The sequence below is a fragment of the Mchenga conophoros genome, linkage group LG6, assembly GCF_057382185.1.
Source record: "Mchenga conophoros isolate Kocher_MC1m ecotype Shallow Benthic linkage group LG6, M_conophoros_male_GT1.1, whole genome shotgun sequence".
Classification (NCBI taxonomy): Eukaryota; Metazoa; Chordata; class Actinopteri; order Cichliformes; family Cichlidae; genus Mchenga; species Mchenga conophoros.
In genome coordinates this window covers 12128482-12142010 of record NC_140531.1, presented here as the reverse complement: position 1 = coordinate 12142010, position 13529 = coordinate 12128482, and the positions used below count along the sequence as shown (strand labels likewise).

At 40.5% G+C, this 13529-nt stretch overlaps 1 protein-coding gene and 1 pseudogene across 1 annotated transcript; both read right to left on the bottom strand.

Annotated features, from left to right (window-relative positions):
• Positions 1-653: 653 nt before the first annotated feature.
• Positions 654-9053, bottom strand: akap8l (A kinase (PRKA) anchor protein 8-like). Its single transcript, XM_085276215.1, has 13 exons — positions 8898-9053; positions 8084-8122; positions 7733-7952; positions 5746-6346; positions 5088-5202; positions 4934-4986; positions 4530-4560; positions 4012-4117; positions 3752-3893; positions 3319-3424; positions 3106-3236; positions 2323-2418; positions 654-1999 (listed from the first exon to the last, which is right to left on the bottom strand). Exons 1-13 carry the CDS (start codon positions 8920-8922, stop codon positions 1487-1489), a joined length of 2178 nt encoding a protein of 725 aa, XP_085132341.1. The 5' UTR covers positions 8923-9053; the 3' UTR covers positions 654-1486.
• A 1642-nt stretch (positions 9054-10695) lies between these two features.
• On the bottom strand, positions 10696-12553 carry LOC146572205 (uncharacterized; annotated as a pseudogene).
• Between the last annotated feature and the right edge of the window lie 976 nt (positions 12554-13529).

Genomic DNA, 13529 nt, shown 5'->3' with positions numbered 1-13529 from the left:
CATGTTAAATGTTGAACTACACTAGCAGCACTAACTTGTACACATCTTTCTTGTGTAAATGTAAATGCCTGTGTTATTATGTATTACACACAACGGAGAGATCGCAAACTGTGTTTCATTGTTCTTATAATAAAGACATGTAGAAAAAGAGCAATTCTTTTCTATTCAGAAGACCACACCAGATGCAACTCCTGTCAACAGGAAACTGAGGTCACAGTTTGCACAGGATAAATCAACAAGACTGGAAAAATATTGTTGGTCTGATGAGCGGATTGCTGCTGTGATATTTCGACAGGCTCGGAGTTTGGTGTAAACCACATGAAAGCACAGATCCATCCTGCCTTCTCTCGATGCTTCAGGAGGCTGGTGGCATTATAGTGTTAGGGTAATTTTTTTTGGCACACTTTCTCAAACATAATAATGAGCTCTCTGTACTCAAATCACCTCAACAGTCACCATATCTCAATCCAATAGAGCACCTTAGGGCTGTGATGTAACAGGAGATTCAGCTGCCATCATCATTATGAATCAAAAATCCACGAGCAGCGTTTCCAGCACCTCGTTGAATCGTTGCCACAAATTAGTAAAGGCACCTTTTAAGCAGCCACTGAGTTAATTTCACTTTTATTTAGGAATTAACACAAAGAAACTGATTTAGTCAACGAGTTTATTTCTTTCCCAGACCGAGATGAAACTAAAACGACTGAAAATATTCCAAATGATATTCAAAATGTTGCACGCTTATTCTACAAACAGTCCCCTCAATCATCTCAGGCAGCCCCACCTGCAGAGTTAAAAAGCCCTCCTCCTAATAGATTTATCCAAAAGCTTGGAAAACAGTCATTCATCAATACTGGGAAAGGCCTGAAAGCCATAACAATGTGTAAACTCTGGACCCCCCCCCCAAAAAAGTACACAATATATCTCAATGTTACAATAGCCGCAATTTCTTAATTCTAAACAACTTACATTTTAACAAAAAGGCACAACAACAACAACAAAAAAATTTACTTTGACGTTTTCATAAATATGCTCATGTGTCTTCTTGCCAATGTTGAAATGAAAAGTCCAACAATGCCTCTCATGTCTGCACCGAGTACAAAGCTATTCCTGGGAACAGATCAGTTCAGCATTGAGACTGAGGAAGGGTAAACCACACGTCCGGTCTACTCTCATATTTAAAAAGAAGTCTACCCCTAACTTTGTATGCATGCAGAAGACAAGAGTTACTATTTTTGACATTTGCTTTCATGTAAATCTCTGCAAGAAAGTGAAGAAGAAGAGCAGTAGACAAAATGTGCAACTGCTTTTTATCAAACTCAAACAACAAGCTCAGACTGACAGTGAAACATGACGGGAGCAGGTATATGTAATCCACAATACATGTGGCAGTCAAACTGGACAGTACAGGTCATAGACTGGTCCAAACAGATGTTCAGATGGAAAGGTTACTCTCTCACTCTCTCTCTCTCACACAGTGCAGAAATCATTCATGATCATTGGCATCTTCCTCTTCGTGCACTGCTGCCTCCAATCCTTCATCTCCCAAGTCACCGTGTAATCCCTCTTCACCAATCTCATCATGAACCACATATCCCTCATCCTCTTCCTCCCCAATTTCAAAACCTTCCTCTTCATCCTGGTTCTCCTCATTCTTGTTCCCCTGCTCCTCCTCCATCTTTTGCTCCTCCTCCATCTTTTCCTCCCCCTCTTCTTCCGTGCCTGCTGCTGCTACTGCTGCTTCTTCTGATGCTGCTGCTGCTGCTGCTGCTTCTGATGCTGCTGCTTCTGATGTTGCTGCTGCTTCAGCAGTCTCTCCTGCTTCTCCTTCGACCACCTCTTTGCTAATCTCCCCCTCAGGAGCAGGCTCATCTTTGGCAGGTTCTCCTTCCGCCTGGCTCTCTGCCGCTTCGCCTGTGACCTCCAACTCCGATACGTCCATTGCCATGCTGTCTTCTGGATCCTGTTCATCTTGGTTACCAGTGAACGGGTTCTCACCCTGACGAAATAAAAGAATTGAGAAAAATAATGACATTTTGACCCACTGCACTCATGGTCAGTTATGCATGTTTGCATCAGACAGTTTCTGCACGCTACAACCCATACAGCTGATGCAAACCTCCAAAGTGTTATGTTATTAATCAGATTTTTTCCAAGTATAAGTTTCCTTTTTTCTTAACAGTGCATTTACTGACACGACTGGTCTTTTGTTCTTTGTGTTTACAAATAAATAAATAAATAAATATATACATACAAGTAGTTGGTGCATATTTATAATCACATTTATTTCTGATGCAAGCCCACACAGGACTCTGTGCATACCTTGAGGTAGCTCTCCAGCTTCTTGCCAATGAGTTTGTGGTTAAGGATGCTTCGAGCAACCGACAGACTGGCCCGCTTGGACTGCTCCATCATACCCTTCAAATAAACAACATTTCCATGTCAGAACAAAACAATAGCCTCAGCTCTGTGGCACCATTTATAAAATTAGTGCAGGACTTCGCAGAGTTACTGCATTAAAAAAAAAAAAAAAAAAAAAAAAAAAAAAAGGGCACTGCACAAACAGTGGATGGGACAAACTGTTACCCCATCGTCTGACAGTCTGAAGTTGTAAATGTTTTCTGATAAGGCAGAATCAATATTAGCCAACCTCTGGCCTTCAGTGCTTCAGTGAAAAGGTCAGCAGCAATGTCTCTACAGAAATCAGGACCCAGTTTCACACAGCCTACAAACATTGCTGTGTAAGCAGCTTCATATACAAATCATTTTCTTCTACTGTCTACATCTGCCAATTAAATGAAACATTCTGCAGAATGACAGGACGGTGTAGTTGGAAGAAAACAGTTACTACATGAAACTGGTCACAACAACATTTGTTGACTTTCTCAATGATGCTGAAATTATTATTATTTTTGGATGCACTGCGTGCTATTTAGATCCATTTATACGGCCGATATCTCCAGAACCAGACAAGCCACACCAAAATAATAACGATGATACCCGAAGGACGGCGATAAAAATAAAAGGGCACTGATTTGAATGTAGTATTGTACTTTTAAACATATAGGCTTGTGGGGCAGTCCATTTGCAGAAGACCTGCTGTACCTTGCGGTTGTAGTTGTGGTCAGGAGACTTGATGTGTTTCTGTATCAGGTGGGGCTGCATGGGAATGAAAAGGTCACATGCTGCACAGTGAGCAGCTTCCACCTTCCTCATAAAGTGCTCCATTCCAAGCTCTGTACAAGCGTGAGAGAAATATCTGTAGTGAGCAATCTATGCGCATCTTCAGTTCAACACACAGCAGGAGTTTCTGCTTACCCCTGGTGAGGTCCTGCTCTTTGTACACCTGGCAGATTGCAGCACTGTGGTTCTCCAGCTGGCTCACCCTCTCCTCTGTCTTCTTAAACTTATTCTGCAAATACTCCTACAAACGAAAGGTTTTTTTTCAGTTTACAGTTCATCAAACGTTTACCTCGCCCAATATCTTTACTCTTGCATACACATGTATGCATACACACACGCGTGATTTATACATATAAATCACGCGTCGGCTCTGGAAGATCACTGCATAAATATTTCAGCAGATTCAACCAGAAGTGTTTTTCCATTTAACCACACTCCAAATTGTTTTAGTATATTTACAACAAGCACTTGTTGCACTGTAACATTTCTAAAAGCCTATGATTGGCAAGTTTCTTCAGTTTCGGTTCTTCATTAATCATAAATATGACTTCCAATAAATTTGAGTTACCTGCAAAAAGTCTGTAGTGGGCTTGGACAACTGGCTGGAAAGGAACTTAAAGTGGTCCTTGTGGAAGCGACTCTCAAGATGAGCCTCCATTTCTTCCTTGTAGAACGAACGGAACTTGCACACAGAACATGCAAACATCACCCTGGAAAAATATTTAAAGTCTTAGTGAAAAAAGCCCATCAGAAAGAGCCACAGGTGAGATTGAAAACAAAAACAGCAAATGAGAGTTGAAAGAACTTTCTAGGAGTTTGTAAATTCACCTTTCCAGGAATCCTCGTCTCTTCCTCATTTTTGGGTGTCTGTCCTGACCCTGGGCCGGTGTCTGTTTGCCCTGTGGCTTTTTCTTCTCTTCCAGTTTGGATGCAGCTAATCAGGAGCAAGAGTGCAGAAGACACGTATAGGAACAACCCCAATCAAAAACAAACAAACAAACAAACAAACAAACAAACAAACAAACAAACAAACAAACAAACAAACAAACAAACAAACAAACAAACAAACAAAAAAAACCCCACAAAAAAACAAAACCCCAAAACAAACAAAAACAGAGAGTGTAAATTGTAAATAAATTATTTAACTGTATAGAAATAATTAAAGAAATAATGAAACACAATATCAAAAGATTCAGAGAATCTGGAGAAACCTCTATACGCAAAGAAAAAACCCAAAAACTAATGCTGGGTTTCCACAATATTCAGTTAACTCAAACTAATAATTAAAAAAAAAAAAAAAAAAAAAAAAAAAAAAATCAGTGAGGAGTCACTGGAGTTAAGCTTACCTTTATCACCTTCTTCAGCAGGTTTTGTCTCCTGCAAAGAAAAATATTCATTACTCAAAGAAATTAAAAAAAAAAAAAAAAAAAAAAGTCAAAAATAGCTCCATCATCTGAACTTAACAGATGTGTATTGCTGGATGTAGTCATGCTGTCATAAATATTTGCAACACATATTCAACTCAAATCTGTGACATTGTTTGATCATGAAGGAAAAAAAGAACATCGCATTTAGCCTTTTTGTCTGTTTTGTAAAACCTCCTCATCCTCATTTACATTTAAATTATTATTTCCATCTGAAACTGTACACCGGTTGCTTAAAGCAATTTCCTGGGACAAGTTAATTAGATCCTAAAGTAATACAATAAACCTTTAAAATGCCACTGTTGACAAAAGGCTGATCCACTAACCGCAGCAGCTGTTGTCTTTGGCTCACCACCATCGCCGTTTTTCTCTGGTTGCTCTAAGAACACGGAGCACACACATAAGACCAAGAAAGACACCAAAATATCTGCCAAGTAATGAGGTCTTTTGAGAATAGCACACAGTCTACAAAAACAGTACCTTGCGTAGCCTCTGACTCGGCACTGTCCGTCTTGTTCATCTTCGACTCTGGCTCATCACCTGATGTCGGGGTCTGCTTTCTTTTCTTCTGAATATCCCGCTGTGGCTTCACCTGCTACAGTACACAGAAATCAGTTTGCACACAAATGCATTTAGTGATAATAAAAATAAATACAAACCTGGACAATACACCTTCAACTTAGAATTAAACACTAATAGATGCTAGACTTAATGTTTGGCAATGTTCATATTCTCCTCGTGGCATTTCCACATCAATAGTGTTAGCCTCATCTTAAGACAAGCCAGAATTGGGGCAAAGGAAAGAAAAGGGAAAAATCTATCTAAGCTACTTAATGGAAAAAAAAAAAAAAAATCAACATCCGGACAGTTATCAGGGCAATGAATTGTGTGGGGAGATGTGGGATTTGTCGTTACTGTGGATGCAGGGCAGTTACTTTCTTCTGGAACTAGAAGGGCAAGTGATACTGTAAATATGTGTTGGGCACTATCTGTGACAAACTGCTTTAGGTAGCAAATAGCAGGCACAGGCAGTTTAGCAAGACTTGCCAGTTGACTGAGAATACAAAAGGAGGGAATTAGAAAGGGCTTAACTTTTTCCAGGTATCTGAGGAGGTCTTATTTGGCTGGAGGTACTTACTTTGTTAAGGGGTCTCTTGCGGCCTCGCTGCCGGCCAGCCCGTGGGCCCCCTCCAAAATGCCTCCCAGGAAAGTCGTGAGGCCCTTGAGTAGAACCCTGGAAGCCCCCACTCTCAGGGTACATGCGGTTGGACAGGAGGGAAGGGAGCTTTCCTCTACCACCTCCTGGAGAGTGGCCACGGTGGGACTGGCCACCGCTACCACTTCCCCGCAAACCTCCGCTTAATGGAGTGGGGTCTGACCTGCGGTTTCCAAACCCTCCAGTAGCTCCTCGACCCCCGGCGCTTCCACCCCTTCTGGGGGAACGTCGGCCTGCTCCAGCCCATCCTCCACCTCCAGAACCTCCTCCTTGGGGACTGGTGAAGGACTCCCTCATATTCTGTCGCATTTTAGCGACTCCATAGGAAGAGGAGGGGCTGTCAAAGCCTCCTCCTCCTCCTAGCCCAAGTCCCCCTCCGAAGCCCTGGCCTCCTCGCTGACTCAACAGCATGCTGTCCTCCCGGCCATCACCAAAACCATAGCTACCGCCGCCAGATCTGTAGAGATCTCGGGAGGAGGCAAAAGCGGAGGAGCGCGAGTCGAATGACTCGTACTGGTCAAACCTGCAGGAGGGAGGAAGAGGGTTGGTAGAGAAGAGCAGAGAGCAAGGGAGGCAGAGGGGCAGCCAGGTTTGGATTTCTCCACCTGCTATTCCTTCTCCTCTGTGGTCTCGCTTTCTCCATGTTTTCTTGTCACTCCCAGCTTCATTTCAGAAAACAAATTAGATCAAAAATTAATGATCCACAACAACTTAAACACTGTGCTTGTGGTACATTGAAAGGTTATTCCTCTTGTTTTTAAAATCTCAAGTCTACTGCAGATTAGGGAAATGCAGTTAATTTTTTAAGCCTCCCTCCTTTTTAAAGGATGGGCTGTAAAACCCTGAACAGACATGAACATGGTCCATCAGAATCCACAAGAAGTAAAGTGTCCTGGGAACTGACTCAATTACAATAAATACTGATGAAAAGGGGTTTATATACAAAAAAAACAAAACATATATACTGGGCATTTTTCAAGGGGAGATTGTGTTTCTGTAAATACATTGAGCATCCTTCAATAAACATTTCAGCTTAACAAGGCATTATCAGGGCACCTGTAAACCCATCTCTCTTCAGTAACCTAAAGCCAGAAGACAGGGTTAGGTCACACAGAGGATGAGAGAAACAACGTGTGTAAACACAAACACAAAGCCGGGACAAAAGCAATGCTCAGAGTTTTCAATAAAGATGGATTGGCTTTATATGCAACAATGTCAGTTTGTAACAAATGGAAAAGCTGGTCTGTAACTGCACCTCCAACAGGGGACCATGCATTTCACAATGTCTTTGGTTTAAAGGATCACATCATCATTTTCTTCTCAATAAATGAGGGATACTGCAGCATAGCAAATGGGAGCAAACAATGCATCCTCAGATGCCGAGGCATTCAAATGCAGCCTGGACGATACGATCTTCTCATCAAGCGGGAATTGAGGCAACTTGTTTCCAACAAGGATTGAGTGCAACAGTAATGCCGTAACAAAGACTAAAACAGCACAATTTACTGGTGCAACCTCAACAATTTCCAAAGGATATCAACTCTCCAAGTCTCTGCAAACAGTGGTATACCTTTGTTTGTTTTACCCCCAACCACTGTGAATAACTGTTCTTCAGAATCAGTGGAGAATCGCAAGCTAGGAGGGCAGCCAGGTGTGAATTGGTCCTAATGCTGGACTTTAAAATTAGAACGGCTATTAGAAGGCCTAAGCATTTACTGAGACAACTGTAGAACAAAGTGGTAACTTGACATCAGCCAGACATGACGTGACACTAAGAGACGATGCGCTCAAGCAACCAGAGGGCCAAATTTGTTATGCAAATTTGGCACATATTCAGGTGCATGGATGTGTGGGAATGATACCCTACTAAGAAAGATGGTATGAAGCATAAAAAGGAAAGTACTGTTACCTGTCACTCCGACCCCCTTTAAACCCCCCCTCCAACTGAGTGAGCATGTCCAAGCGCTGGTTAATCTTAGCAATGACTGCATCTGCATGGGTGCCCGTCGATGAGAGCAGAGATGCTCCCGAGAGCCCTCTTTTCATGTGGCTGCTGCCACCTCCATAGCCTCCGAGTCCAGACATGGAATCCTTATAACCTCCCCCGTGCATATCGAAACCACCAGAACCTAGTAAAGGGGGTGGGGCAAAAAGAATAACACACTCCCTGTGAGGAAACAAATTAATTAAACAGAATAAACATGCACTACTTACTTGCTTCATGAATAGCAGTAATTCAGGGCTGAGTGTACCAACTTACCTCTGCTTCCAGAACCGCCACCTCCCCAACTGGAGTAACCTACAAAAAGAGAGAATATGGACTGATAATACAAACGCACTGGGAATTTTATACTAACAGGTCCACAAGCATGTGCGGATTTATTACAAGGAGCTGTTCAATAGCGCAAATCGTTCAAAAGCATAGGAAGGTGGAATCCACTGCTATAACTATAACCATTTGACAATTGATTTGCAAGCTTTCTGTCTTAATAGAGTTGTGCAGTTCAGAAAGGAACAGCAATTAAATCCAAAGACTAAGAGGCATCTTCTCAGAGGCGGCCATTTTATCAGCTAGCCTTTAAACTATTCCGACATTGACTCCATTTTAAAAGAATAAGCTAACGAACTTTGGCAGAGCAAGTGACAAACCGCCCAAGGCCCATAAAGCCGTCTGCGTTAGCATCGCTAGCAAACAATCTGCCCGACAGCGAGATGGGCCGCGTAGCTAGCAGTGTTTCATTAATCGTGGCCGATGGGCCTAGCGTAACGCTGACGATTTTTTTTTAAATTTTCGCTAAAACAAACCTACTGGTACTTGTCAGATTTTGTAATAACTGGTAAGAAAATACAACACGACTACTGTTTAGCTAGGTATTTGTTTCAGGCTGCAACCGGCTAAAGGCTGGCTCTTATGCTGGGGAGTTTTTTTTTGGTTGTTTTTTTTTAAACGGCATTAGCTTAGCTAACGGCTAACAAACTGGTCATGTTTCAGGGGAACAAAGCATGTGGCTAACTGGGTAACTATCAATATCTATAGCCAAATGTGAAACAAAAGCTAAACAGATTATATTTACCAGAGCCGTAACCCCTGCCTTCCATGATATTTTGTGCGCTGTTTGGACGAAACAAGCAACACGAGCGGCTACAGATCCAAGAAAAGAGTAGCTGCTTGTAGCAAAATGTATCGAGCAAAGTCCGACACGTCAAAACCACGTGACCGACAAGGCCTCGTTACGTCACTGGTATGCCAATAATAGAATATGAAGGTGAATATATATTAAATATAAAATTGTTTTAAATATCAATAATAGATTTAATGAAGGCAAGAAGAATGTCACCACCGTATCCTGGTCTTGACCAAAGGCTACATGTGTAGTGTAACGCCCATAAATGTAGAGATTAATATTGAATAATCAATCTATCAGTCAATCAAAGACTCAGTGTACTATATACAGAGGTATAGTTTGCCCTGAATTGAAACAGCTTAACTATGTACATACACAAAATATGTTAAACAGAGTATTTGCTTCTGTAAATATAAATATTGCCAGTAAATCTTCATCAGCTGTCATTTGAGGTGCACAATAAAATGTCTAATATATGTATATGTGTATATCTTCCAACAGAAGACGAGACTGTTATCACACACATTTAAGATTAGGAAATCTTAAATATTTCATCTCTTCAAAGCACAAAGACCAGTGTTAAATTGACTCCCACAGAATCATTTTCAACACTTTTTCAGGGTTTACATAGTCCACACTAGAGCTGGGCGATATATCGAGTTTTTAAAACATATCGATATATTTTTATACGAGATATAAGATGTGACAATATCCTTTATATCGATATAGTCTATGTTACGTTATAATTATAGTTGTGGAGCCGCAAGTTTGCCTCTCTTTCGTCCACTTTTGTCTCTATGCAACGTTACTCCGCCTCGCCTTCACTGAAGACAACTCCCCCTCCTCCCCCATCGCTTCACGTGCAGGCAGCGACAAGACGGACACGGCAAATCTCCGTTAACGAGTTACTGCGCATCGCCCCATGCGTGGGGCTGGACGGCGTCAACGTGCTAACGAGCTAACCGCGCTAACGAGCTAACAGCGCTAACCCTAAAATCATTTCATTCTCTCAAAAGTTGATAGCGCGCCTTATGTATGAATTCTGGTTGTGCTTGATGGCCGCGAACCGATTTTATGTGGTACACAGCGCTCAGCAATCTGTCAAAATGTTTGAGTACGACTTTGGTCAGCTACGGAGCTGCACCGCTTGATAGGTTGTCGGCGCATTACGGCTACCGAGGAACTTCGCGGAGTGATACGTACTGTGCATCAACGTAATATTACCGTATTGTGTGTGTATAAGGACCATAAATGGCACCTGTAAGAGAGGTGGTTATGAAGCGGATTTCAAACTCCAGGCTATCAGTCACACAGCAAAACTTGGGAACAGAGCAGCTGTGAAATCTGTCTTTGTTATTACGCTCAGCGTCTTTTAGTTTATATTTTGACTGCACAATTGTGAGCTCTTTGTTTAGCACAAAAACAACCTTGTTTTCTTTTATTTATGGAGCATTATTATTTAATGAATGCTCATAATTTAATTTTGAGTAATTTTTCATGTACATCTGTGCTGTATGTTAATAAAAGTGCCTGTGTGACATCTGGGACACAGCTTTGACTAAGAACTCTCTTTTTGTTCTTACTTTATGGCTTAAAAAAATATATCGAGATATATATCTTATATCGCCATCCAGCTAAAAATATCGAGATATGAATTTTGGGTCATATCGCCCAGCCCTAGTCCACACTCTTTAGAATTAAATTCACATTTTTAAAATAGTTAAAATATTTAACACTGTGCCAGACTTCATGTTTTAACTCTCAAAACAGAGTTAAAATAACACTTTAGAGACTGAATAAGTGACTCTGCTGAGATACAATTTTTAACCTTCTGTCTTCTATCTATTGTTGAAAGTTATCAAAAGTATATCAATTTTTAGAGATACACAAGAAGAAGAAAAATCTATAGGATTATTAGTTCAGGATGAACATACAAACAAAACAGACAATGCTTTGTTTGACTTTATATTATATTCTAATAGCAAAACTAGAAAAAGTGGGCAAATATTTAATTTGTCTTAATTGTATGAATTTAAATGTTAAAAAACACAGAAACAAATGAATATGTGCCCCTGAATGCAGCTTTAACCCTTAATATATATATATATATATATAAAAATACAACTCACTTGTAGAATCATCTTGATGATTTTCTGGATGACCTTCTGCTGACTGCATCAAGCGAAGCAACTCTGGTGTTGAAGTGAGCTTCTTAGCCTCTTTTATGGCATTTGGCCTGAAGAATGTCTTCCATTTCTGAAGCAACCTGGAGGATGTGTCGTCATCGAGCAGGAGAGTGAAGTCTTGCTCCACCTTTAAGAAAGAAAATTGTATTTGAAACAACTGGTAGCTCCAAATTCCAAACCATTTCAAAAAATGAATTCTAACTTACCAGTCCTTTTGTATGTAGGAAGCTTCTGCTTGGATCATTAACAAGCCTCTGACAGTGCTGAAAGGTCTCCTTCATCTTCTGTAAAATCACAGAGTTGTTTGAGCAAAGACATGGCCTCCTTGCAAGCATCCCCATCAAGCTGGTGTATAACATTCACAGTCCTTTGGAGATTTGGGCCACCCGAAGAACTGTCTGTCACCCTAGGTGGTGTTGGAGATCCACGCCGAATCTGTCTTTGGACAGTTTTCATACGCCAAGAAATGTATCCTGCACCCCTTGCTGCTCCTGGATAAGTGAAAACACAACATATTTTGTCAGATTTAGCTCATAACAAAATATCAGATAATTTTTATGTCCATCATTAAATAATTTTGTGTTGTATAAATATTGACTTTTACATAGGGTTTGTCTGCATATGGATCCTTGAGCGAGGGGATCGGCATCACAATGCCCAAAGCATACTCCTCTCTGATTGCTTTTGGGGGAAGGTGCCCGAGAGGAGATTTTCAGTTTTTTAAATTTAGACAATTAGTATGCATTTATTTGGCACAAGTATAAAGAACACAACATACACTGAATACATACCCATGATTATCAATCATGTGAGCCACAAGTATGTTAACCATTTGTCATCTTGTGGCGTCCTTCATGGTGTTTGTTGCTTGGTATTCCTGTATTACTTTGTCACCACCAGACTTGCTTCTTAAGACAGTTTCAATTAACTCTTAAAAATGAAAAACAAACAAAAAAGAGAAAAATGAACATTGAGAAAAACCTGGCAATAAGGAATCTTTCTAGAAACTTGAGAGGAAAAAAACAAAGCACAAGTGTGAAGCTTTGTAGCAGCCTGTTTACTGTAGCAGTATTGTTAATTCTTTGTCTCTTACATGAGACCTCATCTAAGATTATAGTTGAGGCACATGAGCTGAAGCTTGAGTTGGAGTCAGACAACTCAGAAGCAGAAGACAGGTGCGAAAATACTAAAGAAAAAGAAAACATCAAATAATTTGTTCAATTGAATGTAAAGTGCTCGATTATACTTTTTAGTGTGTAGCCTCACCATCATCGGAGAACACTGTTAACAGCACGTTGCCTTGTCCAACAAGGTCACTGCATCAACCTCTGTCCTTGTTGCATCCTTGTAAGTAATGTTTGCACCAGGTAGCAGGCAAAATCTCTCGATGACTGTGAAAAATGGTACAAAGAAACTCATTGTGCTTCTGGTGTTAGCACTGCTTCTTACTTGTGTCTTGTTGTATATGGTGCTTAACAATTTGTTAATACGAACAACACCTTTGCTAAAAACACAAATCTGAATCTACATCAATGTAAGAAGCTCCTACAATATGTATTAAAATATTATTGTGAACATATTCTTTATCCAAGATAAAGTAGCAATAACCTACACAGCTTTTACATTAAATTGCAGAAAGTCGTGTCCTTCATCATTATTTAGCTTCACATACTTTAGTTGTTGATTATACTTAACCTGGACCAACATTTTTCTGAAAAATGCAAGACTGAAATTTTAAGAGGACAAAATAAAATCAGAATCAGAATCAGAATACTTTATTGATCCCTGGGGGAAATTATTTTTTGTTACAGTGCTCCATTTTAAACCAACATTAAGACAAGACAGACAATACGCTAACTAAGAATAGTACAATATATACATACATACATACATACATACATACATACATACATAAGTCACTTATAAATAAATAGTTGGAAAAGAAACATGTGTAGTTGTAGCAGCAAACAGTGTGTTAAGTGGATGCGTTGTACAGGGAGATGGCCACAGGCAGGAATGATTTCCTGTGTCGTTCAGTGGTGCTTTTCGGTAATCTCAGTCTCTCACTGAACGAGCTCCTGTGGCTGACCAACATGTCATGGAGTGGGTGGGAGGTGTTATCCAACATTGTCTTTATCTTGGACAGCATCCGCCTCTCCGACACCACCTTGAGGGAGTCCAGCTCCATCCCCACAACATTGCTGGCCTTACGGATCAGTTTATTAAGTCTGTTGGCATCTGCGACCCGAAACCTACCCCGAGTCAGTCACGCACTATATAAAACAGTGCATGTTTGAAGACTTTTTCTGTAGTTCTTTTGATGTTAAACTACATGTCAGAAATTCCACAAAAAAATCAAACAATAGAGGGGCATTAATGCCAGCCTGAGCAGTTT

What these genes read in the sequence shown, in the direction of transcription:
- akap8l (XM_085276215.1), bottom strand. Translation starts at nt 8,922, where the DNA reads ATGGAAGGCAGGGGTTACGGCTCTG. An exon ending in CGAGTCAGAGGCTACGCAAG is followed by an intron (nt 4,987 to 5,087) that starts GTACTGTTTTTG and finishes CCGTGTTCTTAG; the next exon opens with AGCAACCAGAGAAAAACGGC. An exon ending in AGAGCAGGACCTCACCAGGG is followed by an intron (nt 3,237 to 3,318) that starts GTAAGCAGAAAC and finishes ACGCTTGTACAG; the next exon opens with AGCTTGGAATGGAGCACTTT.